This window comes from Triticum urartu, chromosome 7A (assembly GCF_056163025.1).
Source record: "Triticum urartu cultivar PI428250 chromosome 7A, HENAU_Tu73, whole genome shotgun sequence".
Taxonomy (NCBI): domain Eukaryota; kingdom Viridiplantae; phylum Streptophyta; class Magnoliopsida; order Poales; family Poaceae; genus Triticum; species Triticum urartu.
The window spans coordinates 225,331,396-225,358,652 of NC_141879.1; the positions used below are offsets into that span (position 1 = coordinate 225,331,396).

Genomic DNA, 27,257 nt, shown 5'->3' on the forward strand with positions numbered 1-27,257 from the left:
TCATATGTGGATGACATATTGTTGATTGGAAATGATGTAGAATTTCTGGATAGCATAAAAGGATACTTGAATAAAAGTTTTTCAATGAAAGACCTCGGAGAAGCTGCTTATATATTGGGCATCAAGATCTATAGAGATAGATCAAGAGCTTAAGAGGACTTTCACAAAGCACATACCTTGACAAAGTTTTGAAGAAGTTCAAAATGGACCAGTCAAAGAAAGGGTTCTTGCATGTGTTGCAAGGTGTGAAGTTGAGTCAGACTCAAAGCCCGACCACTGCAGAAGATAGAGAAAATGAAAGTCATTCCCTATGCCTCAGCCATAGGCTCTACCATGTATGCTATGCTGTGTACCAGACCTGATGTGTGCCTTGCCATAAGTCTGGCAGGGAGGTACCAAAGTAATCCAGGAGTGGATCACTAGATAGCGGTCAAGAACATCCTGAAGTACCTGAAAAGGACCAATTATATGTTTCTCGTTTATGGAGGTGATAAAGAGCCCGTCATAAATGGTTACGTCGATGCTAGCTTTGACACTGATCCAGATGACTCTAAGTCACAAACCGGATACGTATTTGTATTGAATGGTGGAGCTGTCAGTTGGTGCAGTTCCAAGCAGAGTGTCGTGGCGGGATCTACGTGTGAAGCGGAGTACATAGCTGCTTCGGAAGTAGCAAATGAAGGAGTCTGGATGAAGGAGTTCATATCCGATCTAGGTCTAATACCTAGTGCATCGGGTCCAATGAAAATCTTTTGTGATAATACTGGAGCAATTACCTTAGCGAAGGAATCCAAATTTCACGAAAGAACCAAACACATCAAGAGACGCTTCAACTCCATCCGTGATCAAGTCAAGGAGGGAGACATAGAAATTTGCAAAATACATACGGATCTGAATGTAGCAGACCCGTTGACTAAGCCTCCTCCACGAGAAAAACATGATCATCACCAAGACTCCATGGGTGTTAGATTCATTACAATGTAATCTAGATTATTAACTCTAGTGCAAGTGGGAGACTGAAGGAAATATGCCCTAGAGGCAATAATAAAGTTGTTATTTTATATTTTCGTTATTCATGATAAAGGTTTATTATTCATGCCAGAATTGTATTGATCGGAAACCTAAATACATGTGTGAATATATAAACAAACACCGTGTCCCTAGTGTTCCTCTACATGACTAGCTCGTTGATCAAAGATGGTTAAGGTTTCCTAACCATGGACATGAGTTGTCATTTGATAACAGGATCACATCATTAAGAGAATTATGTGATGGACAAGACCCATATGTTAGCTTAGCATAATGAAGATCTTAGTCATGGCGCGTTGATATGTAGCACCGGCGTTTTTGAGACCTTTGGGCATAACCTTGTAACAATATATGCCTATTGGAGTGCGAAAGGTTGTGCTCGTTTAGTTTTATTGCTATTGCTTTCTTCATGTCAAATACATATTCCTTCGATTATGAGATTATGCAACTCCCGGATACCGGAGGAATGCCTTGTGTGCTATCAAATGTCACAACGTAACTGGGTGATTATAAAGATGCTCTACAAGTATATCCGTAGGTGTTTGTTGAGTTGGCATAGATCGATATTAGGATTTGTCACTCCGAGTATAGGAGAGGTATCTCTGGGCCCTCTCGGTAATACACATCATAAGCTTGCAAGCAAACGACTAAGGAGTTAGTCACGAGGTGATGTATTACGGAACAAGTAAAGAGACTTGTCGGCAATGAGATTGAACTAGGTATGAAGATACCGATGATCGAATCTCGGGCAAGTAACATACCGACAAACAAAGGGAATAACGTATGTTGTCATAACGGTTCGACCGATAAAGATCTTCGTACAATATGTAGGAGCCAATATGGACATCTAGGTTCCGCTATTGGTTATTGACCGGAGAGGTGTCTCGGTCATGTCTACATAGTTCTCGAACCCGTAGGGTCCGCACGCTTAACGTTCGATGACGATATTGTATTATATGAGTTATGTGATTTGGTGACCGTATGTAGTTCGGTGTCCCGGATGAGATCACGGACATGACGAGGAGTCTCGAATTTGTCGAGAGGTAAAGATTTATATATATGACGACAGTATTCGGACACCGGAAGTGTTCTGGAGAGTACCGGGTACATGTCGGGTCACCGGAAGGGGTTCTGGGCACCCTCGGCAAAAGATATGGGCCTAATGGGCCAAGAGGAGAAATGCACCAGCCACCAGGGGCTGGTGTGCCCCCCATATGGGCTGAACCAGAGGAGAAGGAAAGAGGGGAAGGGAGAAGGAAAGGGGGGTTCGGCCTCCCCCTTCCTTCCCTCCTCCCTGCTCTTTCCTTCCCCCTCCGGTAAATTAATAAGGAAGGGGGCGCCGGCCTAGGAGGAACCCAAGTAGGATTCGGTCCTACTTGGGGTGCCTCCTGGCCTCTCCCCTCTCCCTCCCACCTATATATATGTGGGGGGCTCCCCCTAACACACACCCAGACAATTGTTAGCCGTGTGCGGTGCCCCCCTCCACCGTTTACTCCCACGGTCATATCTTCATAGTGCTTAGGCGAAGCCCTGCGAGGATCACTTCACCATCACCATCACCACACCGTCGTGCTGACGGAACTCATCTACTGCCTCGATGTCTTGCTGGATCAAGAAGGCGAGGGACGTCACCGAGCTGAACGTGTGCAGAACGCGGAGGTGACGTGTGTTCGGTACTTGATCGGTTGAAGCGTGAAGAAGTTCGACTACCTCAACCACGTTGAGAAACTCTTCCACTTACGGTCTACGAGGGTACGTAGAAACACTCTCCCCCTTGTTTCTATGCATCTCCATTGATAGAGCATTGCGTGTGCGTAGAATTTTTTTGTTTTCCATGCAACGTTTCCCAACAGTTTGATGGCTCATCCAACGAGGACTATACGAATGACACGGTGATGATGCAGGCGGTCCTTGCATACGCGGAGCATGCGAAAGATCATGTTCTCAATTTCAAGGGATCGGTCACGGGTCATCGAGTGCGGAAGAGCATGTCCTATCAAACTTCCAGACCAAAATTCGGCCACATTTGAAGAGTTTGTTCAAATGTATCAAAAAATTCGGCATCGAGCAACTCACGAGCAACTGAAGGAAGATCTAGTTAAGGATCTGTGGGCGGTTAAATGAGACAACAATGTTGGAGATTAATATTTGAACTTATTTAAATTAGAACTACAACTGCATTTGAAAATTTGAATAATTCTAGACTATATATGTGGCTATTTGAGCGTGCGGGCTTTAAAAAAAATTTGGGGCCAAATGTATGATCATTGGATGGCCGACTCCCACATCCGTGTCTGCGCACTGCTTCGCCTGCCCGCGAATGGATACGGGAGTAAATATGCGGGTCAGCGTTAGAGATGCCATAGTGATGTTTGACGAACATTCGACGAGAACATGCATGTGCCCAACGAACACCCCACAATAATTGGATGGAGAGCAAGGATCTTGGTGCAATGGAGTCGCCATGTCAGTTTTTCCGGAGTGTTAACCCTACTCCTGCTTTGTGGTTTGGTATTGATTTCTAGCTCGGGAGCGAGACCGAGCGTGAGTGTGTGGAATTGCTGAACCTCTCGAAGGCTCTCAAAATGGCCGACCCTCCTCTACGTTGCCCCGGGCCTCCTTTTATATGCTCAAGGGGTTACCGACATAGGGCAACGGAGGGCAAAAGTGGAAAGGGTGCTGTGGGTAGGCACAGCTAGGTGCTGTAGTAGGCACAGCTAGCGGCTACAGTGTTATCATACCTAACCCTGACGGCAGGGGACAAGGGCATTAAATGCCCGTCTGTGTCGCCTAGACAGTACCGAAAGGGACCGCTAGGGACGCCACCGTCTTGCCACGATGGTTGTCTTGTCAGCGCCTGCGTGCCACCGCACGCCCCTAGCTACACAGCCTCCTGCCACGTGCGCTTGGGAGGGGCCCCGGAGCGACACGTGGGTGGATATGCTGGAGCGCGGGCGTGGAGTGGGGGGCTGTAACATGTGTCCGAGAGAACTCGTCCATTAGTACTCCTAATCCATGCGCAACAACAAACATATCGCCCACCCTCTCATTGTTCTCCTCCCCAATCATGTGTCCATGACAATTCTTTCGGGGAGGAGGGGGCGGCCAACGGAGGTGGTATCAGCGGTGAGGTCCTGGCCATAGCGGCCTTTGGAGGAGAAGGCCGATGGCGACCGAGTGCTCGCATAGGAGGCCAACGTTGGGTGACGTTTGGACGGCGGCGCAGGAAGTGACAGGGTCAGGCGCGCGGAGGACCTCGAGCAGCCACACCACCAACGAGGACCTGGAAGAGACTCCGGGTAGATACTCCGGGTCGGGGTCAGGCACGCGGAGGACCCCGTCGCTTCCTGTGCCGTCGTCCAAATGTCACCTAACGTTGGTGGTGTGGCTACTCGAGGTCCTCTACGCGTCTGAGGTCCTTCGCGCGCCTGACCCTGAGCTCGACCCGGAGTATCTACTACGTAACTACGTTAGATTAGTAATTCGAATGCTACGCAAAAAGCGACCCTACATAGACATGTCTACTACTTCGATTGAAAATTACATTATGCAGATATACCAATGTTATACAAGACCAAAAGACTATATACACGGATGACTTTTAGAATCTTGACGCTGATGTGTACCCATGTCGTACAAAAGACCTTCCACGAAGCCGTACTAATTTTACCTTCCCGAGTCAGATCTCAGGAGGTGTTTTGTCCAAACCCCTTTGGTAAACCTAAATGATAATGTCCACATAGGTGGCACTTTTCAACATGATCCAAACACAGTTAATTCTGTTCAATTCATTTGCACGAATATTGCAGCAGTTGTCATCTGGGTCGAAAGCCACGTAAGCACCCAGCATCGTGTGAGCGTTATCATTTTGTGTCACACGTGTGGGCGCTCCTCGCCTGAACGGACACACGACGCTCGCCCGTATCTGTGGGTGAAACTGCTCTTCGTCTATGCGACGCTCAAACGATGATAGATGTCAACTATATTTTTTTACAAATATGTGGCAACTAGTTAATCACACATGGCAACTACGGTTGTTCATACATGGCAACTATGGTTTGACCACACGTGGCAACTCTAATTAATTATATATGGCAACTATATTTAATGATACATGGTAACTACAGTTAATTACACATGGCAACTAAAGTTAAATACACGCGTGTTCGCGCTTACGGGGGGTGAATAGTTTACGAGGTGTCGGTGAATAGTTTACAGGCTTACGGGGTAGCTTATGGGGTGTCCGTAGCTACACGCGAACGTGTGGGCTGTTTTAACGTCCGCTCATACACAGTCGTGTGGGCTACCTCCTGGGTACAACCGGATGAGTCGTGTGGTCAGGTCTCCATTATGCCACACATGTGACATTTATCGGTGTCCTTTCGTAAAAGAGAGAAATCAATGGAATTGATAATCCCAGGAATTGCTAAATTATGAAATACTTGGAATAATATCGAAACAAATGGAATCGGTAGCGGGTTTCGCCTGGCATATTAAACACATTTAACAGATTTCGAAGGAAAAAAGGGAAAAGCTTGTGTTCACCCGACCGATCACGCGTGTTGCGTCCGTCAAATCGTCTGTTGACCGGACGGACGAGAACCGCCATCCCGCTTCCGCATCACGCGCGTCTGTTTTCTAAAACATACCCGTTGTTTCAGGAAAATGACTCTGCAGCTCGAAGCGGTCATTCCCGCAGTAGTGTGTGCTCGCAGGGCTGGGAGGGCCACGACGACTGGATCTGGGAAGGCGGCGGCGCGACCGGGGCTAACCCACCGCAGTGACGACGACGACGTCTTCGGGACCGGCGGCATCCCAAGCAAGTATGGATCTCCTCTGGATCCCTGTGATATCTCCTCCTTCCTTCCCCCTATTTCTGGCCGACGTTGTTGCTTCGGTTGAGTTCAGCTCCGTGCCTTCCGGTGGCTTCGTCGGCGGCTCCGCAGCGAGTGGCTATGTTGTGGTTAGGGTTGCGGTGGCGCCCTCTTTTTTTGATTTGCGCCCCCGAATTTGGGTGGGGAATTGACTAGGAACTTGGGGCGGAGAATGGATTTTGCGCCCTCTGTTTATGAGCATGAGTGGCCACATGTTTGTTGTTTCATCACCTGACCTGCGATGGAGAAGGAAGGCCCCAGCCCAGGAGCACCCGGAGAGGAGCATGCAGTTTTAGCATGAATTTTTTCGTTTTCTGTTTGTGAGCATGAATGGCCACAAGTTTTTCCCTACATGACTGCCCCTTGGCACCTGGAGAGGAGCAGGAATAGTTGTAGCTGCAGGAATAGTTGTAGCACAGGCACAACAAGTTTTTCCCAGAATAGTTGTAGCTCCAGGAACTATTGGAGCATATTTTTTTTACACTGAATCCATTGAAAATCGTACAGTCATACGCTCACTGGAAAGGAAACCTAAGTCCAAAAGTTTTCTGAATTTTTGTAGCTTAAAGCTTTCTGCAGCTCATAGCTTTCTGAATGGATTTTTATAGTTTTTATGCTACTGATTTTTTGATAATGCTATAAGCTATCTTTTCAAAGATATCTTTTGGTGCATCATCATTTGGGTTTGTGAAAAAAATGTTAATATTGTAGCTCTTCTTCACCATTCTCAAGGATGGACATCGGGGAGTTGTTGTTGCGAACTTGATGCAAAAAAAATTCAATGTTTTTTTGACTCCAGGAGCGATGACCCTGACTACGTCAGCAACCTTGAGCACCCATGTTGCAATCTGGTATGAAAACTACACCCCTTTTTTCCATCTTTGTTTGGTCATTTTCATTCTTTTTCTCGTATCAAATTGATGTTGTGATACCAATCAAAGAAGATGTCACCGTGCCATCTTTTTATATCTTCATTTTTTCTGATATTAAATGTGCAGATAACAAACTTCAAAACTCTGGTCCAAGAACGAAGCCCAAAGGGGTACCCGCAGCAATCAACAATGTATTATTCTCTTTTTCATTTTTCTTTTCTTTCATGTGCCCATCCACAACTTTCTACATTTGTTTCAGGAAGCATTTTTAGGTGTACCTTTTTTTGGTAGGTTTGATTGTGGATTCTTTATTATTCTATACATGGAGAATCTAATAGCAAGGGTGATGAAGCCATTCAACACGGTATAACCATTTTTGCTATACAACACTAGTAGCTAAATAACATTTTTTGTTTTTCGAAACACTACTTTTGTTAATATGACTCCTATCAACATTCCCCTCCCCCTCCCGTGTTTCTAATGGTGTTTTTGTATTTTTGCATTTTGTATGCTCAGGACACGAGGTCGTTGCTCAATTTCTGAACATTCGTTGCGGCAAAGCTATTCAAGCATCCTTAAAACACAGTCAACTCAGCTGAAGAGTTCCAAAAATTGTTGAGAAGCTCGTAGAAGATGTCGTTTCCGAAACGAGATCTTGCTAGTTTAGTTTTTAGGCTTTTACGGGTCCTTGTGTGCGCTACATTCTTTTATGTAACTGAAACAACAAGTTTCTGTTAACTAGCTAGTTGTCTTTTGCGGAACTCAAGCTGGAGCATGTATCATGCTGGGCATGTCCCCTTTTCCCCCTCTTTTCTTGAAAATGCTGGAGCATCAGCCATGCTTAGCTATCAATGTGAATTAGAGATGGATGCAGAGTTGGCAATGAAAATGACTGGCTTTTTTGCAGTTTGTTTCCTTGCTTATTGGTATATTTTTTTGCTGAAACAATGAATCCTACTGGTATCATTATGTGCTATGGGGAAACATGTTGTAGCAAGAATGCACAATGAAACCATCATGTATCATCAGTCATCTATATAATAGCTTTTTTGAGCATTAAAAACATGATGTCGCAACATGAAGCAAACGGTACATTCATGTATATGCTAGGGAGGACAAAATGTACAACATGAATCATGAAACAAACAACACATTCATGTGCTGGAGTAGTACTGGAAATATGGCACATACCTCAAAAAAATTCAAAAAACAAAATGTGAGCTATCTTGAATGTCTCAAGTCCAAATATGAGATCTCTTATTTTTTTTCTGTTTTAATGTAACATACGTTTTCCAAATTGAAATAGAACCTAAATACAGCATCAAGGTTGCAACAATGAAAGGAAACTATGAATGTTTTTTGCTCAAGCACAGGGAATGCAAAACATCTTTGACTAGGACCAAGAACTTCCCCTAGCTACTTGCTTCTGGTTTATCGGGATTTCCAGCGTGCATACACCCAAAGACCCTCTTGATCATTATTGCATCCTCTTGTTTCTGGCCTCTCTTTTGGCTGTACTTTGTAGAAGATATATGTGTGCTGAACCCCAACTTGAAGGCATAGTCATTGTAGAATTTCTTGGCATCCCCAATTGTGTCAAACACCATGCCAACATAGGGTGGTAGTGGTTGCGATGAAACATCACCGTCATCTGAATCATCTTGCATCGCATCATCAACATGAAACAAACCATCTGAATATGCATGATTGTCGACAGAAAAGTTCTCTTCGACATAGATCTCTTCCCCTTCAGTCCCAGCTTCCTGAAACGAGACACGTGTTTTTTATGTAAATAGAGAGGTGTTGTTTCAGAAATTCAGGTACACAGATACATCAATCAACAGTTTTTCAGCTTCATTTGCACACAAAAATCTTCACTCAATGTGGCCTTTTCTCACATAAGCATACACCCCAAAATTGTATCGCAGTGATATATTACTTTCTTCATCAAATAGGTTGATAAATATCAAGTAACAGAGGGGATCATGTTGCAGAGATAGAAGAAGCGGACAGGTGTGTGGGGATGTGCTTTGGTTCCACTCACACACATGAAACAAAATTGATTTTCTAGCTGCCACACACATGAAACAAATAGGAATTCTATTTATGTTTATGATAAACATGTTTTTCATGAGTTTCGGAGACAGACAAGTGTTCATGTTTTTCAGAGTCAGGAACTCACACAGCTACCCTAATATGATCTGGTGGAAGTTGTTTCGGGAAGCACAACCCCGAGGGGGGGGTGAACCAGGATGATACTCCAGCTCGCGCAAGAACCCCCTCGGTGGCGGTCGGATCTGAGAACGTTGGTCGTGGCTTCCTCGAAGCAGCGGCCCCCGGCAAGCTCGATCTGCCTTGGATCTCAACATCTGCCTCATGATGTGATGCACCATGTTGTTGCAGGTTTTTGCGCTGCAGGACTAGCTGGCCCGCGCCGGCGGCAATGATTTTGTGATGGTGGGGACTGGCGCCGCGCTGCGCGCAGCTGTGCCTGGACGGAAAATAGGGGATTTCGTTTTTGAAACAGAACGGCTGTTGCAGGAAATAATGACCTGGTCATTTGCGCGTGATGGTTGCATCCGACGGTTGTCAGGTGTCTAATCCAACGGCTCTCCGGGCGGCGGATGTTTCTAACACATCCGCCGGCGGATGCACTGTCGCTGTTGCGGCTTCTCTCGGCTAGTCATAGTGTGAGTAACTTAGCTAGTAACATAGCGCACTTCGAGAAAATTTTGCCCATGTAGCAAGTAGTTAATGACAAGTGGTAACATAATATGTTACTATAACATAGAGCTTTTCAAGTCAATATGAGTCTACAAGCTAATAAATGCAACCATCTATAACACTACTAGTATGTTATTTTTTTGACAGCATTTTTTTACAGCACTAATATGTTACTTTGCACTATAAAAATACTAGTAATTTTTAGACATATACTCCCCACTATGACCAGCCTCGTCCCGCCTCCGCAGTCTGCACCGCATGCACCAATCGCCAGCGATCGCCCGCCCGTTCGTGCGCGCGTCGGTTGGTTGGTTGCTCTCTCCACATCCAGAGGGAAACTAGGGTTTCCCCGCCGCCTACGCCCCCTCCCTCTCTCCGTATCTGGGGGGTGGGTGATGCGGTGAGGTGAATTGAGCTTTCCGTTTTGGTGGGGCAGCAGCTTGATCGATGTAAGGGACTAGCTGTAGTCTTGCTAGTAATCTCTCTCTCTCAGGAAAGTTTGATACAGAGTAGCAATTACAACCAGAGGTTACAAGCGAATTGGGGAAGAACTGGAGGTAGAGGGAAGAGAGGAAGGTAGCCGCCGCCGAGCCGTCCGTGATCCACTAGATGGCTCGTCCAGTGCCTTGGTCCTGCTATGTATAGTGGTTGTGGCTGTAGCACTTGTGGCAGCAAGTCAGCTGGGCCTAGCCCATAGCCAGCCCAGGGTAGCAGGGGTGCTGACAATCGAAGGAAGGCGCGGGGGAGTCATCGGCGCGCGACCATGGCGGGGATGGCTGCGGCGGCCCCGGCGGGGGCGAGGGAGTGGAGGAAGGGTTGGTCGCTGTGATCCGGAGGCTTCGACATGCTCTGCGATAAGTGCGGGTACGCCCCTGCTACCACCTCCTTCCTCCGTCCGCGCTTGCTGTGCGCGTCTGTGGTGTTCCAGTCTGGTTGGTTCGCTCTGGATGCACGAATCGACTCGTTTCGATGCTTTGCCTTGTCCCCCGCCTTTTGCTCTCAAGGAGAAATGTTTTTGTTAAATTAGCTAGTTGGAAATGTCTTTCCAAATGTTAACTGAAAAGGTAGATTTGTACTCCCTCCCTAACTTTTTAGAGTCAATGATAGTGTTAGAAAAGTCAGTTTTGTAGCTTACACGGCTTAATCGAAAACTTGCTCAATGACACAAAATCCCTAGAGATACTAAGAAATGAAGCCTCCTGGCGCATGAAGTTTTTTTTTCGCGTTTATGGCCCCACATGTCAAAGAGTGGATCGGTTGTGGGATGTAATTGGACCTATTCGCATGGTAATATGGCGCTTATAGGGCATCCAATTCGCACGTCTGGGCAAATCTTATAGCGTCTAACTTTTTTCTACCAGTTATAGGAAGATTCTAAGCATTCTCTCGACCTTTTTTTCTTGTGTTTCTATTCGGTCATTTTACAGGTATTTTAGTTTTTCTTCTCTTCTTCTATTTTATATTTTTCAAATTTGCGTAATTTTTTGTGTCTGTGAACACTTTCTTAAAATCCGAGAACATTTTTAAAATTGGTGTGCATTTCTGAAATTTAAGGAACTTCCTTCGAAATGCTAAAAGATTTTAAAATTTGTGAAGATGTTTAAATTCACGAATATTTTTAAAATTTGGGCTCATTTCTGTAGATTCAGGCAATATTTTTTGAAATTTGTGAACATTTTCTAAATTCATGATTTTTAAAATTTGCTAACATTTTTAAATTCACAAAAAATTGCAACTTTTTGAAAGTTCACAAATTATTTTTTGAAACATTTTATGTATCGTCTCTACAATTTTTTCTTCAGTTTTCCTTCCTATCGTTTTTTCTTCACTTCTTTGAATGGCCCGAGACCCAACTATGACGACTAGCTAGCCAACCAAAGCGAGGATCCTGGGGCGTGTGTGTTTGGTAGTCCTTTGATATGTTGCCCGCTGAATATGACCTCCCTCTCTTGTGGGTTATTTTGCTGTTGGGGGTTGGGACGATCTGGTTTTCTGCTTCGTGTGTTTGAGAGGGGGTGGCGGTGGCTTGTTGTTTGTGTGTCGAGCAGTCGGGTCGCCGCTTTCTCCGGCGGGCTCGTCAAGTTGTGGATTCGCGGTGGAAGACCGACGTTGTGCTAGCATTGGAGGAGAGCCAGAAATGGAAAGATCGAGCGCCGAAGATCCAAGACAACATGAGTACATGTCAGTCGGCCGTTGTAGCTGGGCCTTCTGGCGGTATATCTAACCTCAATGTTCAGAGCCGACTAGGTTGAGAGATTGGAGTCTTTTTGGGGGATGAAAATCAATGCATGAAGAGTGATTCTAAGAGGCAAAGGTACGAGTGAATTGGATTGTCACGCATTGTACATGGGCCTTAGGATGCCAGGGAGGTAATTTCTGAAAATGCCAAACGGAGACCAAGCTCCATGAAGGTCTTAATTTGAAAATTTCAAAATTCAAACCTTTTAGTTTCAAAAAGTTCTGGAAAAATACACATATACCTAGGTACATAATGTACATGTGTGCAAATTTTGAGGTCAAAATAGAGCTACAAAAAAATATAAATCTGTGGCTTTTGGCATATGTATTATTCATCCTCAAAGTCCATGATTTTTTGTGTGCAGCTCGCAATTCAAGGTATTTCATTCTGAAATTTTTCACACATACACGTTACATCTTTGCATACATGTGTATTTGTTTTCAGAATTTTTTGAAACTGAAATTTTGAATTTTGAATTTTTCAAAATAAAGGCCTCCATAGAGCTCGGTCTCCAAAATGCCCTACTCGGTAATTTAGGTGTATTTGGTCTGATGGTCAGTTCAACTTATGTAGGATGAAAACCAACAATACGCCTGAATACCAAACAATTACCAATGGAAACACTGAACCGAACACCGTAAACTAAATAAACCAAAAATATTGGTCAACTCCGTTTGGTTTGGTTCATAGTGCCCAACTCTATTTGTAACAGGCCTTATAAAGAAAAGAAGACTTATTCCGTTTAAACAAAAGACTTAGCTCATTACCGAGGAATGGCGTGGCAAAGCGCGCGTCACCTTCTACTCTAGATATTAAGCTCTCTAGACTTTGGAGCATCCTGGTGTGTCGAGGATGTGGGTCGCTGGGCGCCGCCTATAAGGATATATGTGTTGTTTGTTGAGGTTCCTCCTTCTGCTTGTTTTTTTCTTCTTATTATTATTTTTGGTTTTTCATCTATTTTCTATTTTTAACTTTCTTTTTTCACATTTTAATTAATGAACATTATTGAAAATTGTGAACATTATAGAGAACTATGAATATTTAAAAATCTCAAAAAATATTTAATTCATGAATATTTTTAGATTTTACGAACATTATTAAACTTTGAAACATTTTTTACTTTACAAACTTTATTTAAGATTTGCCAAAAAGAATTGAAATCCATTAATAGTTTTTAAATTCCCAAATATATTTTAAAATGCATAGTTTTTTAGTTTGCAACATTTTTTAAAATCCATGAACATCTTTTGGTTTAATGAACTTTTTTAAATGAAAAAAAGATAGTTGCCTTTCTACACAAAATGCTAAGCGAGCAGAGCAGGGAGCCGAGTTGAGCGTACGAGAGGTTTGTGGGCCGGTTCATTTGAGCGTTATAACTGCAATTCCATGGTTTAAGCGTAGAATAGGAGCTCCCAAGGGGCTCACACATGGACCACCAGATGACATCGAGGCTGAAATGTGTAAGGCCACCACAACAACGCATCGAACTACTCTACTCTTCTTTTAGAACAAATACCGCCTCTAGCATCACCCTAGCAGAACATAATTAAAACCTAGCCAAAACAGATAAAATCAAAACGAAACAACCGATCGCAATAGTCTGCTAGAGGGGAAAAAACTTAACCCCACCAGTGAAGAACCACGCGGTGAAGCACGCGTTAGCCTCTTGGTCTATCAATGTTTCTTTTCCTTTTTTTTTGAAACACAAATGTATTCCATTACCCAGGCAAGCTGGACTCGCCAGCGACAAGTTTTTTTACATGGCTCGGAAACGGATCAAGCCAAATATGATAGCTCTTCCGCTCCATACATACACCATGAGCAGCTAAACAGTGTGCAGAAATATTACATGCCCGTGGGCAGGTTTCTACTTTACAAGATTGAAAAGCTGATTGCAACACTGCTCTTATCTCTTTAAACAGCACGCCTAGGCTTGAGTAGTCGTACAGGTCGCTTGTGATTGCCTGCTTTAGAGCAACTGCATCCGTCTCTAAGATGACTTTTTGGCACCCCATTCTTGACGCTTCATTCACAGCATAGAGCATGGCCAGAGCTTCAGCTTTTAGGCTCACGCAGGATTGATTCTCAAGGGGTCAGAGCGCGCTTTCTCCCTCTCTCATGTTGCATGGCCCATCTAGTATACATTTATCAAGTCATAACCGCCAAAAAGCGGAAGCTAATTCCAATGGTCCACATCTCATCTTAGACCAATCGTCAAAATGTTCACACAACTCAAATAAATTGTTGCACTTCTAAAAGAACATGTTATTGTCATGTTCTCACCTCATCATATATTATCATGTATATCGAAAGAAGGTTAATCAAATTTGTCAGTGTTGTCTCATGTTTAAACAACATACAAATTAGACTCTACCTTGTGCTTGAGGACAAACAATATGAGTTATTCATGCTAATATCTCTTCTATTCACATTGAAACAAAAAAAGACCCAACTAAAGACAAAGAGAAAGTGGAAAATAAATGAATGAAAAGATAAGTAAATAAATAAATTAAGCTAAACAAGTAAATAATAAATAAGGAAATTAATCAATAAAAAAGGAAAATAGGATGAGCGGAAAATATAAGGAAGGAGTCCAACATGTGTCATCCCTATCATGGACTAGCGATGACAAGAGTCGCGACCCAGCTAATGGGCTAACCCACGTGGGATATGGCGTGAGTGACGACTTGCTATTACCTGCAAAAGGCTGTAAATAGGGTTTTCATGGATAGCTCCACGACAACGCACTTAGGAGGTGATACAGTGGTAAGAGTTGTTGTTGCCGAGTTTGAGATGGACAAGGGTCTTCACCCGGAGCCCTGACACGAAGGGGAGAACCATAATGACGCCCCCTGAGAAGAGAATGAAGCCTGTAGGCGCCACCGCCAAGGCGTGGAACTTTTTCTCGTCGGCTCGCCCGTGCCACCAAGAGGAACCTAGGATAGCTGTGACGAGCATCAACCTCTAGCTTCAGGTCTGGGCATCACTACTATCAACGATGGAGAGCTAGCCCAAGCCACTTGCGACTGTACCGCTCGCTGCCCACACGACTGAGAGGCCGAGCCACCACTATCGCCATGGCGCCCACCGAAGAGCCAAGCCATGCAGACCATCTTTCAGGGTCGCCGTCTCGACATCCATGTCTCGCTACACCGCTGACCATCCACATCACAACACACCAACCCCAGCAGGAAGAGTAGAAGACAATCCTTCCATACCTAGCCCGACATCAGTTCGCGAGTTTGGGTCCCCAACTAGTCCCGGTGGACCAGCGCGGGGAGGGGGCACGACCCCAAGACTGCCGACGGACGCAGCCGAGCTGCCCTAGTCAAACCCGTCTGGCCTCGACTAGGTGAGCTCGAACGATGCCAAGTCTAAGGCCATTGGATCGATCAGTAGGATGGCGAAGCGACGTCACGACCACCACCACCGACCACCGCATCCGCGAGGACATTACTCACGGGCACACCCCAGGCTAGACCCAACCTACTCGGGGTGACAACTCAGATCCGCCTCAGGCCAGACCCAGACCGCCCAAGCACAAAACCTAGGACAGAGCCGTCGCCTGTGTAGCCAGTACCTTGCCCCGCACGCCGCCAACTCATATCTAGGAGAAGGGAGGAGTCCACTGTCCCTCCGCGCCGCCTATAAGGCCACGGCCGCCACGCCGCCGTAGCCCGCGCCGTCGCCCCAACCCGTACCGGCCCCGGACAACCGACTAAACACAGGTCAGGGAACCACCACCGCCGCCACCGGGGGGCAGGGCAGTAGCCTCTAACCCACGCCACCGCAGCCTGTATCGCTTGCCGGCCAGATCTGGCAGCCGGAGCCTAGGCACGCCCCGCCATCAACATTGCCTATCACACCACCCACCACACCTGCATGCCTTAGCCACACCCGCGCACTGCTGGTCCAGGGGAGCAGGCCTGCACCACCCCCGCCATGTGAAACACCAAAGCCCCGTCGGCGCTGGTCGAGCTTCACCCGATCGTGCCCTTTGGCGGTGGCGATGTGGGAGGAGGAGGTGGGACTGGAAGCGGCACCAAGGTCACCCTCCCCGTCGCCTTGCTTGGGCGGCACTGGAGGGGCTAGGAGGATTTTTTTTTCAATCCGCACTGGTCTTCTATCATATTTCCATCCAATATGATCTTGCATCTCTCCAGTTATAATCTTGGTAGCCCTTAAGTTGCTGACAGCTAACACTATTAGTCCCTCCTTTCTGGTTTATTAGGCATGTGTGTTTCCCATATTAATAATTAGACCACTATAATACAAGTTATATATCACAAAAAAATATCATTAGAAACTTCAAATTGTATATTTTCTAATGGTATAATTTCTAGACTACAACTCATGTTATGTTGGCGAAATTATCAATCTTGGGATATGCGTAGGTCTAATAAACCTGAAAGGAGTTAGTATTATTTTCATTTATTCTTGCAATGAAAAGCCATTAGTGCGGCGGCGGGGTTGTCTTCCTCCCTGGCGGTCCCCCTGCAGCGCGAGATGCGGGGGGCCCTTGGGGACGCAGCGTTTGTGCAAGGCACAGCGGCGGCGTCATGGTCGGCTAGGCCGGCAGTGCGGGCGGCCGTGATGGCCGCGGTGGCTGCGAGGCCTCGCCTAGTCGTGGAGCAGCAGGGGCGGCGCCCGGCTGGTGTGGGTGTACATGGTGGCGGGCGGATCTGGCAGTGGCGGCGGTCATGGCGAGGCAGGACATCGGTGGCGGGGTCCAGTGTGGCCAGGGCTGGCTCCTGGCTTGGTGCTGAGGGTGGTGCAGGTCGCGGGTGACAGGATCTGCGGGCGGCTGCCCCTGCCACGGCTTCGGGCTGGTGGGGGGTGGCGGCTCTGTGGTGGTGGCTGGTTGGGCGTGCTGGTCTTGTCCGTGTCGGGACCTTCCTAGTCTAGCGCTTGGACATCGGCAGGCGGCGTGAGGAGGCATCTCCGGTGAGCTTCCTTGGCTGCGGCGGCGGGTCAATGTGGTAGCCCTCTTTGGCGGGCGAGCGTTTGCGGGTGGCCTCGCGGAGATGTGTGCCAGCTACCATAGTGGGGCGGCACGGGAGTGCTCGATGGGGAGCTCGGTAGGAGGGATGGGTGGCCTCGATGCCGTCATGCCACCTGTCGCCGGCACATTTGCCAGTCCGAATGCGTCCGCTCCTCCTTCTTCCCCTTTCCTCGTCTTTGGCGAGGAGCTTGGTTGGAGGGATGGGTGGCCTCGATGCGGTCGCGTCACGTGTCGCCGACACACCTTCATGCTGGTCCGGATTCGTCCGCTCCCCTTTCTCCCCCTTTTCTCGGCCACGGGCGGGTTGGTGCAGGCCTTCCAGCGGAGCGCCTGCGGGTGGATCTGTCGGTCGAGGGCCGCCGATTGGTCCAAAGCCGGAGCCTTTGTGTAGGTCTCGGGGTGGTCTGGTTGCAGAGCGGCGGCTCTGGTGGCGGGAGGCGCGGCGTTTGGGGGCGGAGCGTGCGTCTCTGGTGCGGGCGGGCACCCATGGCCATGCGGGTGGCGTGGTTGCGGGTGGTCGACGGAGTTAGGGTGCGAAGGAGGGGTGTGAGGGCCGAGGTATACCACTTGCCTAGTTCTGTGACTGGCCGATGGACGTCGTACCCTTCCTGAAGGCTCCGTCGTGGCGTTCCCACTCCTGTCGTCTTGCTTCGGGTGAAAACCTGATCTTCGGGATCAGGCAGTGGCGGCTATCCATGGTCGTAACCTTCTAGGAGGCACCGCTCTGGAGTCCTGACTTCGTTGTTGTCTGGCTCACCTCTCTTTGTGGAGGCCTCTGTCGGCTCCAAGCGGTCTTCCTTGCTCATTTGTAGTTTGCTTGGCTGTCGGTGGGGTGGGGTGTTGGCGCCCGGCATCTTTGTATCTTGCCGTGGGTGTGTGGGTTGTGTGCGGTGGTGGTGTGTGTTTGTATCGGTTTCTTGGTTGTAATCGGTGATGGTTGCTTTATAATCTAAAGCGGGGGAAACCCTTTTTTAGTTAAAGAGGTAGTACCTTACCTGAAGCTAAATAAGAGTGTAACCTTATCCAAAAGCAACCACAAAAACAACAAAACTTCTGTTTGAGTTGAGTCCCCGTATCATATTTGGACAGCACTATTATCTAGCTACATGCCACATTTATGTCCTTCGAAGCAGTGTAAGCAGGGGGGTTTATCCAATCATGTTCACTCATTATGCTTTTGCTTTTAAGCCACATATTCACCATATCTATCCTGTGGGATTCTCTGCTTTTTCAGCAAGTCGACGCCCATCTCATTGCACCGACCATTCTATCGTGATTTGATGATTCCGTAGTGTTATTGACATCATACACACAATCTGTGATTCATGAATTATGACATAAGATACTTAAGGGGTAGGGACAGTACGAAAGCTAGAGGGAAATGTGAAAAGGGCATCAGAATATTGTGAAAATCGGCATCTAGTAACCATTCTCCCCAAAGAGGAATCCAACGCAACTACTTTTTAAACTGTTCACCAGGCCTATGGGCATAGATTCTAAAAACTAGTGATGTCTTATAGTGTGCTAATTGGTTTCGCTGCGGAAGTTTCACTCAATCAAAAAAACCAGTGCATCATTCAAACGTAGGAGAACAATGTTTTAACCTTCTGCCACCTTTTCCAGGGCTATGGCATATAATTGAAGCTCTATTCAGATAAAATTCTTTTTTGGATGGGCCTTTTAACCAATGCCAGTGACCGGACCCTGGTCGCAAGAAAGGTTCAATCACACGTCTACCACCACACTCCCTTAGCCACACAATCGTTTAGATGTATAGATTTCAAGGGGACAACTTTTATTTAACATCATGTTTATGATATAGCAGTTACCCAACAACTCTTTGGCTGCACCATTATCCGTTCCATAGCAAAAGAGAACTGCCATACGGCCCATACCCCACTATTAGTTGTATAATAACCATGTGAGAGCATCTCTAATAGATCCCCCAAAACAACCCCTTCACTAAAAAAATCATCAAAGGTTGAAATAACATACTCGAAAGACTCGCCTCAACCATCCTCAATACCAAAAAAAAAAAACAGGCACGCCAAAAAACATCCCCACACACTGTACATGGAGGGGTTCCATATCCCACATTATTTTGGCAGGCTCAAATTTCAAAACCACCCGCCTACTCTTGCCACCACCACTCCTGAACGGTGCAGCCTCCACCCACCCTGCAGTGTCATCCGTCCTTCCCTTGTTGTGCCGCTGCTGCTTTCCAGGCCCTGTCACTCATTCTGACGCTGTGGGGCCGCCTCTAGTACCCCTGTCCTTTTTTGTCACCACTGCCATTTCCAGTTCTCACGGACTCCTGCGCCTTGCCTCACCATGTGCCGCACCCCTCCTTGCCTTGTGCGTCACCTCCTCCTACCCCTCCTCTCTGCCTATGAACTCCATCATTGTGCCTCCTCCTCCTTGCTAGCCAACGTCATTTTTGACGCCCGCAAGGTATTTGATAACATTACCAGCAAGTGTTTCTTGTGAATCTTTACGATCAATGTGAACTGTAAATTGACATGTTCTGTTTCTTCTGTGTAGACGAATTCTCTGTTCTATATGATCAATGTAAATATTGTTTGGTTGATTTGAATTATTATCATGTAAAATATAAATTTGAGTTCTAATGATTTGCATGCACAATACAGGGAGGGAAATTGACAACCACAAAGCCTTTAGTCCCAAACAAGTTGGGGTAGGCTAGAGGTGAAATCCATAAGATCTCGCGACCAACGGTAATAGAATAAGTTGGGGTAGGGAGAGAAATTAACTAAAAAAGGAATTTAGGTGCGGGGGGTGGGGGCAGGGGTGGAGAGGGAGGCGAGTTTTGGGTGGTGCAAAAAAGAGCCTTTAGGGGATGACTCTTTAGGGGAACGGATGGCGATGCTCTAAGTGAGTAACAAAGGGTTAAATGTAGGTTCCCTAGGATGACACACTTTCTAGGAAAATATTCTTTGACGATGTCAATGGTAATAGAATTAGCTTTAATTTTTATGAGCCGCCTCCACACCTTTCCTCTTAACTTAGCCACCTCCACCCCTTTCAAATAACCTAGCCACCTCCACCGCTCCAACTCCCTCCCAGGTCACTGGAGGATGTCGTGGCCAGATTATAGTCACTTATTTGTCAAATTATAATAACTTGGTTACCATATTACTAAACAACATTCTCCACCCATACAAGACTTGCATGATCGGGTTTTTTTGTGATATGGTACCATCATTTGCATGATGATAAAACTTGAAAACTCATTTTCTAGCTCTACATAACATGGTATAATGCCTAAAACATGTAAATTATTGTGCAATGACCATACATCATTATCATGGCAGCTGTTGGTTATTAATATGACACTTGCGGTAAAAAAATCATCAAGAATGACAAAATGGGATCTTGTTTTGAAGCCCTTGCCATTAGTGAAGACATATTTTGCAATTAACATATGCATACATGTGTCATCTATATAGAGGAGTAATTCCACGGAAGTTGCTGCATGGGGAGACAATACATGGTGCTTTCCCCAAATATATTTTCCGATCAATGGTTTAGCAAGAGCTCTACTGAAAAGATCAACAATTCAAATAAAATTACTTCTTTCGGTGATAGTCGACAAGACTCACGTTACCATCGAAGTTGAATCTTTATCCTCCAATCATGAGGCATGAAGTCCAAGTTGATGCAAAATTTAAGCAACTTGAGCAGGTGTTTGCACCTTTTCAAATCTGCGTACCTCAGGATAGTGAGCACTTTGAAGCATGTCACGTTGGAGATTCTCATGAGCACGGGCATATGTACCTTTTCCTGATGTGCATGCCGTATCTCCTTAGGTGCAAAACTCTACTTCTGTCTCTTGTTCCTGTCATAACTACAGAAGCTTGTTTCTTCTGCAAGTCTCTTATAAAATTCTAGCCAAAAAAAAAAGTTTCTCTTATAAAATATTTCCAATTCATTTCAAAGTCCATAGGGTGCATTGGGACCACGGTGTGTGCAAAGATAGTTCTGTGGTGTTCGTTAGTAACAAGTAGTTCAGCTATAGGCCATATATTGGCTTGAGGATGAACGCGTGACACATGGGCTAGAATACAACTGGTAACCGGAGAAGCGTATTTCAAGATTTTTACACAGAAATTTGTGATCTGAACACCAAGAGTTATTCGTAGGGTTCCGCAATAAAGACATCCTCACTTAGTTTTTCTTTTGGTGAACAAGGAAAAGGGAGATAGTATTCTTTGCAAGTCAACCTTATTGGCCACTATGTCTGTGAGGGGACTTCAAATCAACAATTGAAAGCTTCTTAGAGTCAATTGGGATGCAAATCAAGCCCACAGTTCCTCATGTGAACTGACCAGAGCTGTTCCTCAAAATCACACCCCATGATTACCACTTCAGTCTTTGCATAATTGATCTTCAGTCCGCACATCGACTCAAAGCACACCAGCAGGAATTTAAGATTCATGAGAAGAAAAAGCATGTGTAGGGTCATGTGGCATGTGGGTTAAAACCAGACCATGTGAGCGAGAAAACCACTTCGGGTTTGGTGAGGGACCAAACCTCTCAGGTTTAGAAAGATGAGGGACCAAAGGTATACGGAAAAAGTTAAGCAACTAAAAATCAACTTTGTGAACAATTGAGGGACAAAAATCATCTTCCACAAATGAATTTGTTTGCTTAAACATGAGTTATTTATATGGCTAACATTAATAGCCACCATACCTTCCTTGTGTTATAGTTTTCCTTTGCAACCTGCTTCGTATCAAAGTCCCGAAAATTGCTGGTCAATAGTATATGTTCTGACCTTGAATCTCGAATACCACAGGAGTTGCTATCATGCTTCTTTCTGTACTTGGAATATGACTAAAGCTGCAGCCACTTGAAACTAGTTGTAAGAGGCGCATCTATGGAAGGAAAGTATGGAACTTTCTGAATGACGCAGACTATTGAGTAAGTTCTTCTACTTAATTTAGTTGATGCATCTCGAGCTTACATGGTAATTTCACGTTCCGTGTATGCTACAACACTACGTAGTTTTTTTCAGAGAATCGGACGGGATTTCTACGAACTGGATTTTTATAAATTTTCAAATTACGAAGTATGGTACAAGGACGAAGAAGGAAAAGACATGAAGCTCCTGAGAGGTAGCAGACCTACAAAAAATTAAGAAGACAAAACTGCGTATGTGTTGATGTGTATGTTTTGTTGCGCCTGGGCATTCGTTTTCTTGCTGGGTCGGTTTGTTTTGGGGGGGTGGGCAATAAGCTTGCTTCTTCACAAGCTTATCCCATCTTTGTTATTGAGTAGAATCATGACGGTTTCCCTACACTAATGTTCGTTTTGGTCTATAGAAAGCTTAATCAAATTTACCACAGTATATATATCACCAGAATATTTTGGGCCTAAGGTATTACTAAAGAAGGTGCCTCTAATCTTTAGTGTGATGTATGCCTATTTGTCAGATATGTAAAACATCTAGCAGAAGTGCGTTAGGCTCGCTTTTCCACAGATTTATGTGACGATATTATCACAAATCACTGCAATTCCAAGCTAACCCCTCATCGAATTAGTTTTACTTCGTTTCTCAAAAAAAAGAGAGAGAGAATTAGTTCTACTTCAGTTTTTTTATTTACTTTCATCTTAGGTTAACAACATTCAAATGCACCTCGTAGCCCGAAGAACATATGGGTAGATTCATACATATGTTCTGCATATTTTATTTATATATACTTCATAGAACTAATAGTGGAAATCAAATTGTGTTTGCAAAATTAATTAATATAGGAAAGAAGCCACCAGAACATGTATATGAAAATCAACATACAGTGGAAATGCATACATAATTCGCTAGCTTAGGAGTAGATATTGTTTTTATAGTTATCAGTTATATAGCATTGTCCTGTGCAACTATACAGAGTCCCTTCACTTTTGTTGTGTAGGTCCAAGATTTGGATCAGATCTAGTTGTCTCACTTGAGCACAGTCTGAACCTATTAACGATCCTTGATCAGAAACAAACCATAAGAGTACCATGTTAGATCGATCTGTCCATCATATAGTTTCTGCAAACAGAACTAGGTTAGCTCTGCATCCGATTTGTCTGCCATCGAAAAGGAACTGACAAAAATTCAGGGTCGATATGGATTTTATACATCACTTATCCATCAGCTGAATCCATAAGCCCTCATGGGCTGAGAAATCAGACCAATAAACTCATGGAAGGGGAGATGAACCTACTCTGCTATCATTTCTGACCAAAAGGACGCATGTTCTTTTTTTAATTCTGCACTAGTACCTTCTATTGAAAAAAAAGTCCCCCCTAGCTCAACTCTAGTGTAAAATTATTTTAATTGGGAAAAAGAGCTAGTTCAACTCTAATATAAAATTATTTCTGGGTTAGTTTTCATCCTTTGTCAAGAGAAGTACCCTGATTAAATACGATAAAGAAAATTAGCAAGGAGGACAAGTTTGTTCCATCTGCTTTGTGTCGCATAAGAGAATCTGCACATATCTTGTCCTTTTGGATGTTACATGTAAAGAGTGGTATAGAGCATGCAAACACTCTATTAACACCTGTAATACAAGTCCAGCATTCCATCATTGGTGGATTAAAGATCTTTGAAAATCTCTGCTTCAGAGGCTAGGGTGAATGCCAACACAACAATGCTAGCAGTTCTCTAGCGTCTAGCCTTAGAGGTGCATTGATTCTCAGGCAGTGTCTTACATAATCGGTCCTGCTTTTACAAACTGGAATCATAACTGATGGTGCACATTGTTTGTTCCTAGTGTATACAACAGACATTCCATCAGTGTACGTACTTTGTCGGGAAGAAAATTCATTCAGCGTACGCTTGCTTTCTAAGAGAGAATGTACGTCGAAATTCCCAGCACTGCGGCTTTATGTGGTGCTAAATATTCTTCAAGTAGAAGTTCTAAGATATATCACTCAGTAAGGATGTGTGCGCATTTTTCACGTACTGCATCAGTTATGTATGTCTAAATGTTTGATAACAATCCACTTGAAGTTTTAAAAGTCCAACCAAGAAGTACCTACCCATTTGGGCATCACTCAAAAATATTACTTAAGAAATATTTTTCTAGTGATAGGTAGTCATAATATATATTGTTCCTAAATATAAGACATTTTGGCAGTTTAATTTAAACTGCCAAAACGTCTTACATTTAGAAACAGAGGTAGGAATAACTTTATGTCCCCTTAAAGCTTCAACGGTCCAAAGAAGAATCAGCTTGCCATTTTTGCATATTCAGCAGGTGCTTTAGGTATATTTAGCCTATGGTAATTACTAATCATAGTAGTCATTATCCTGCTTAAAGTATTAGAGGCCTCTGCCATTGAGCAATGGAACCAACTAGTCTCAACGAAGATAGGCAGACAAAAAGAGATGAAAGGGGCCTCCCCCCTCCTCCAGCAGACCCGAGGAGGTGATGCAGATTCTCCCCTGCATTTCATTTCGTACAATGAAAATATGAAATAAAATCTCTCCTATCTTTCTTTCTTTCTTTCTTCTTGTGGCTCCTATGCAAGCTTGTCGCTGATTTGCCTACTGGTACTGCTACTAACACCTCCAATCCACCCCCACCATTCCCAAGCATTATTCTCCAACTAGCCTCTCCTCCCACTATATAAGCTGCACCATTGCCACCACTCTTGTTGCATACAAACACAAGCCAAGCCCGGTGATCTAGCAACCGTAGTAGCACTAGTAGTAGTAGTAGTAGTAGTAACAGTGGTCATTGCAATCCACCTTAGTTTTCTTTCCTGTTGAGAAGCCACAGCCCAGTCAAGCATGAGTTCATCGTGGACATTCAAGCAGAACAAGGTGTTCGAGGATGCGCTGGCCAAGTACGACAAGGACACGCCAGACAGATGGCAGAATGTGGCGCGGGAGGTTGGCGACGGCAAGACGGTGGAGGATGTGAAGAAGCACTTCGCGGAGCTGGAAAAAGACGTGGACGAGATTCATACAAACGGTGCCGGCAGCAGCAGCAACAACATCAAGGGCGGTTCCAGCCGCGGTGGCAGCAGCCATGGGCAGAGGTAGTAAGTAGTCTGTCCGAATCTCCTAGTTCTGGACTGTTCCATCCGTGCACATGCATCATCACATAATTGACCACCCTCTACTAATGTGGTGTGTGCAAAGGGAAAGGGCGGTCTTCCTTTCGGCCGGCCTGGCTAGCTTTCTCCGTGCAGTCACTTGCACTGGATGCTTTATATTCCTTCCATACATGCATTTCCCTCTACTAATATGCATGGTCTCTTGCTGCTCCCTTGGGCATCGACTTCTCTGTTCCCTTCTTACTCTACATGTCTTGCAAATGCTATATTTGGTTATCTCTTGACCTTTAGGAAAAACTATGTTTGCCCTACTGAATTTTGTTTGTAGTTTATGTGGTCTTGCAAATGTAGTAGCATTGACTCCTTTACCATTGTTGGGAAGCTAGTTACTTGACTAATCCATGAACATATTTTTGTTCCTTCACCCATTTGACTGACCGTAGCCAATCACTTAACTAGTGAACTGCTGTCAGGTTTATCACTTATATAAACACAGGTTTATCACTATATAAACACAGGTTTATTTTCTGGCTTTATCAGTTGGTCTTATAAAGACGGTGAAGAAAGGACAGCGTCAGAATATATCCAACAGTCCATCTGATAACTAACCTCAAAAGCAGCGCGCCTTTATTAGGCTTATAGGCTATGTTTTAACCACAGCATGCCCTTAACTGGCAAAAAAAGGAGATACCGCAGGGAGACTAATTTGTCCAGAATAACAAAAAAAGTGTAGTAAGCAGGCAGCTAGAGCATGCTTTTGCTCAAGATTTGCGCGTAAAGCTTGCGGGCTCAGTCCCTTAAAGCTTGCTGTCCTTTCGACGGGCATAAAGTGCTGCTCATCTCAACAGTTGATGTTCTGTTCTCTCGCATATGGACGTATAGGACAAATTCCAATCTTAGGTTTCTTCCTCTTGCCCCCCTAGCTAGACTAGAATAGATCCGCTTCTATATGTTATTTCCAAATTAATGCCCTTCACTGGAAAGACCCTCTACTTTGTTTCTGTCGGCATCTCTTCCTTTACATGGAACATTCAGACTTGTTACACTGTGAGCCAAGCATTTCTATTTCCTTTGTGGATTTCATTTTCAGCCATTAAATCCATGCCTATATCAATCCATGGCCTTTTCAGTTTTTCAGTTCCCTGTTGCCTCCGGAACATAGCTAGACTAACACTCGGTTTATTCTCTCCTTTTTCCAGGCCAAGGTACCTGAAGAGCCAGTGATCGCTGGGCTGGTGCAAGACTCGAGCACAGCTAGCCTCCTGCCTCTGCCTGTTTTCCAGCCTGAAGCCAGTACTACTCTATCTACACTACTAGATACACATGACCCCATGGTGATCGTCATCCGGTCATGTAGCTAGCTGAAGTAGCTATTGCTCTCCAATGATGATGGCACTACGACAAGAATAAAGTCCGAGACATAATCAAGTCCCGCATCGGAGCTGTATCTTCCGTATATTTTGTACGCATTGTCTTCGTGTATATGACCCGCACCACGAGCCATGTCCCCAGCTATATTGTACCGCCGGAGGTATCGGACGCGACGGGCGCTTGTACGCTGGTGCCGTGGTCTGTCTCCCTGTCGAATCTGTTACCTGATATATATATTTGTCTAATGGAAATTCCGGTCTACGGATTACTTATTGCCGGTGCCGACTTCTGCCCTGACATTTCTTGGCTTTGGACACGCGCGTCATAGGGAATTCTCCAGCTCTCCTTTTTCATGGCGTGTCCCAAAAATTAGAGTAGATCTATATAAACCTTGGGGAATCCATATTCCAAGAAAACCAGAATGGACGGCCCATATAACGCAGGGTGCGCCGATTGGGCGGACCCATTGCAGTGCGCCGCAAATACCAGGGTAAAAAATCGTAAAAAGGTAGGACACGATGGCTGGCAATCAAACACAGGACTGGCTACTTGTGCGCACTCGCTAGTAGCCACTACGATGGAAGAGCTCGGTTGACCAATGTACAGCGGAACACTAAAAAGAACTAAAGAAAATACAAGACTAAACACTGTTAGAAAAAATCCTTTACAATTTTCCATATTTTAATTAATTTTTTGAACGTATGAACTTTTTTTGACCAAGGCAAACAATTTTATGATATTGCGAACAAATTTAGGATTTCCAAAACGCTTTTAAAAAACGTGAACATTTTTAGAATTTTTGAACAACTTCATAATATCAGAACAAATTTTGAAACGAAGAACAATTTCAAAAATACTAAACAAATTTGGAATCACAAACATTTTTTGAATATGTGAACAAACTTTTGAAATCCAGAACATTATTTGAAATCTTTGAACAAATTTTGTAAAACACGAACATATTTTTTTACAAAAACACAATCTTTTATTTGAAAAAATCCTGGCATTTGTTTGAAAGGCAAACAAATTTCGAATATTTTGAACACTTTTTTAATTTTGCCTTTTTGAACATTTTTTGC

At 44.8% G+C, this 27,257-nt stretch overlaps 1 protein-coding gene and 1 pseudogene across 2 annotated transcripts; both read left to right on the plus strand.

Moving 5' to 3' along the window:
* Positions 1-16,244: 16,244 nt before the first annotated feature.
* Positions 16,245-19,399, plus strand: LOC147959118 (uncharacterized; annotated as a pseudogene).
* A 4,702-nt stretch (positions 19,400-24,101) lies between these two features.
* Positions 24,102-26,449, plus strand: LOC125524233 (protein RADIALIS-like 4). 2 transcript variants are annotated; one of them, XM_048689303.2, is made up of 2 exons: positions 24,102-24,792; positions 26,007-26,449. In XM_048689303.2, coding segments are annotated over exons 1-2 (255 nt in total). In that variant the 5' UTR covers positions 24,102-24,538; the 3' UTR covers positions 26,008-26,449. The 2 variants fall into 2 exon arrangements, with proteins under 2 accessions (XP_048545260.1, XP_048545259.1); XM_048689302.2 differs by having other exon boundaries at positions 24,397-24,789; positions 26,007-26,444.
* The last annotated feature ends 808 nt before the right edge of the window (positions 26,450-27,257 follow it).

Bases quoted from the DNA above. Each gene is read 5' to 3' on its own strand.
- LOC125524233 (XM_048689302.2), top strand. From the start codon at position 24,539: ATGAGTTCATCGTGGACATTCAAGCAGAACAAGGTGTTCGAGGATGCG. The intron at 24,790-26,006 runs GTAGTAAGTAGT...TCCTTTTTCCAG, and splicing joins GGCAGCAGCCATGGGCAGAG to GCCAAGGTACCTGAAGAGCC.